Here is a 2,990-nt window from a genome sequence, read left to right as displayed (position 1 = left end):
ACTTTGTCCAAAATTACGTTTTTTTATTTCTGGCATTTATAAAAATAATATAATTCATATTTCGTACATGTGTAAAATCCAATCCCAACAATGTATATCATGGGAAAAATAGATCGTAGAAGCAGCATTTAATGGTCTTCATTTGGAATAATCTTTCATCACCATGTTGCCTGGAAACCTAGTCTACTATTAACAAATACCGCTCGTCAAAACTGTACATTGTATATTAATGTTGATTTATATAAGCAATAAGCCTCTTGAATCCTGACATTACATACAATTATAATTTACCATTGTAAAGAGATTTATAGCATCTAATAATGCAAACTTTACTGACCTACTTTGTCTCTACAAGTACAGAAAACAGAACACACATCTGATATGAGCTTTAGTTAGGATAGACAGATAAAGCTGTTAAAGTTTTCTGAAACACATTCTAATATTAGAATGACTACTTCTGCGCAAGAGGGGAAAACCCTTGTGAGACTCAAACTAAGTACTCATTCTCACAGTGTGGTCAGAGAAATGCACGCAAATGCTGCCATACAACATCAGCATAGTACCAACACAGCGAGTTTCACTGCAGGTTCCCCTCAGCTGGGCCTCAACAACCTTTTCTGTGTACTGAAGACCATCATGTAAGAGCCTGAGTAGACCATGACAGCTCTGGACCTCCTGTGTTTAGTGCCAAATAGAAATAAAACAGATTCTAAAAAGTCCGTTTCTAAACTCTGATTGGCTTAGCCTTGATTAACTCGATAGACGCACATCTGATCAAACACTTCAACTGAATTTTGTTTAATTAATGGGGCAAAAATACATGGAATAATCTTTAATGTTGCTTGGCAACCAAAACCTACTGTTAATAATCTGTCTTGCTTGGTCATAATATTGTACTGTGTGCTATTAATAAAAGTAAATTAAATGAATGATTTATTGAACAATTACTGGTGTATGTCTTTGCCTCATTCTAGCCAAATCAAGAACAACTTTCCAAGCTTGTACACCCCCTCATTAACAACAAGGTCAGTGGTATGGGCTCTTTCCTCCTTACTAAGCGGAACGCACATAATCTGGTCATGTCAATGTAACCGCTTAAAAGAAAATAGGACACTTGCTTCCCACAAAGGGACAAGACTTAAAGATGCTTATTAGATTCAACTTTTGTGTGCTTTGTGTGGCAAGAACCCCCCCCCACCCCCAACAATCACATTTCATTACTTTCTGAACTGATGCGTATCTGTATGACTGCTCAGCGCAAAGCAGATACCGTTTAAACACATTCCAATAATAAAAAAATATTATTTAATAAAAACCACAAAAACAGATATTAGAAAATAAAGCCTTTATTATAGTTGATAAATTAAGCGGTTTTAAGATTCAATAACAATTCATACAAAATATATAATTCATACAAAACTTTTCTGTCCCTGAAAAGATTCAAAACAATACACAAAAAGCTTAAATGTGAAAATAACAATAATAATAACACAAAATCTCACAATAATAAAGTGCATATTCATATATCAAGACTTCAAACACAGTGGAAATGCTAATCAGACGATCGGAATGTACATAAGCTCGTCAGTCATATCAAGCAAGAAATAACATTCAGTTTGCTGTCATGCTGTTACTCTGCATGACAGGTGGTAATGATGTGGTTTGGGGCGACGTTCTTATGGGCTTTGTTTGCTGGGGATTATTCTTCTTGTCCAAAAAGGCCATGGCCCTGATCGCCCATGGCGAGGAGGGATCAGAGCAGATTATGTTTTCCCTCTGAGTCGTAAATCTACAAAAAGAAATTCATGACGTTATAAAAGATCCGTAAAGTACAATATACACATTTGTAAAATGAACACTATGTCTTTATCGAGCCTTACTTCACAGCATAAACAGGACATAAGGGTTTCGTCTGGATCGTGTACTTCGAGAGCTGATCCACAGACACTTTTCTATCAGATGTTCTAAGGCAGCAACCCACAGGTGGACGAGCTTCACTACCTGCAAAAGAGAGAAGTCAAACATCTTCCCAAACAACCATCTCAGTATCTTTGTCATAAACATTTACGATTGAGGAGAGTTACATAGTGAAGTTGAGTCAAACTTACCTTGTTTTGAAAGAAGCAGCAACACGAGAATTGCAGCTGAGCAATGGAGAACGAGAGGCAACTTCATGCTGACAGGTTAAGCTATCTTCAGTGGTCTGAGCTTCTCTTGAGAAGCAGCCTATTTAAGCCTACCCCACAAGCTTCAGCGGAACAAACAGAGGCAAGTTTCCTCCCACTGGTGCATCTACGGTACCACCTTTTAATTTTACACCATTGTTGGGCTGTGGGTGCGAAAGCCACTCAAAGCCACCGATGGAATCGTGGTGAAGTTCCGCTCCGTATTAGTAACACCTTACACAAGCATCCAGATGGTGGTGACGGTGATGACAGTTACTTAAAGAATAGTTTTATATTATTTATGTTTATGTTTAAGATATAAAAACACATATTGAAACAAAACACGAGACATAAAAAAATGGTTTTATCCAAAACAAGCAACTCTCATATAAATAGGTAGTATTACTGGGCCAGAAGTAAAAAGTAAAAAAGTATAAGAAGTATTAAAAAAGTATAAAACTACAATGACCAACGTCAATGACATTACTGTTAGATGTACTGACAGTAAAGTTTATCTTCAACAAAGTTTTGAACAACTTTTCAGCACCTTCAAAGTTCACTGGCTTCCTGGTTTTCTAGGTCATGGTGGTTTGTTCTCGTTTTCTAACCACAGATTAAGGACCCCATCTAAGTATCAGCAAATGTGTAAAGAAAAAAATACCCCTTCTTGGAGGTGACATGTTCTTTAGAAAAGGGAAAGTACACCTGTATGTGCGCCTGTGACCATGTTAGGCTCTTAGCTTTGCCTTACGGACATCGTCTAAAATGCACAAGATCAGCACATTTTATGTCCGTTTCAATCCTGAAGCATTCAAGTTAACCGTA

At 37.1% G+C, this 2,990-nt stretch overlaps 1 protein-coding gene across 1 annotated transcript; it reads right to left on the bottom strand.

The window, feature by feature from the left end:
* Nucleotides 1-1,350: 1,350 nt before the first annotated feature.
* Nucleotides 1,351-2,220, bottom strand: LOC118825871 (monocyte chemotactic protein 1B). Its single transcript, XM_036596723.1, has 3 exons — nt 2,109-2,220; nt 1,881-2,001; nt 1,351-1,789 (listed from the first exon to the last, which is right to left on the bottom strand). The coding sequence occupies exons 1-3, from the start codon at nt 2,173-2,175 to the stop codon at nt 1,612-1,614; spliced, it is 366 nt and encodes a 121-aa protein (XP_036452616.1). The 5' UTR covers nt 2,176-2,220; the 3' UTR covers nt 1,351-1,611.
* Nucleotides 2,221-2,990: the final 770 nt, after the last annotated feature.

This window comes from Colossoma macropomum, unplaced genomic scaffold (genome assembly GCF_904425465.1).
Source record: "Colossoma macropomum unplaced genomic scaffold, Colossoma_macropomum, whole genome shotgun sequence".
NCBI lineage: Eukaryota > Metazoa > Chordata > Actinopteri > Characiformes > Serrasalmidae > Colossoma > Colossoma macropomum.
This window is presented reverse-complemented; position numbering and strand designations above follow the sequence as displayed.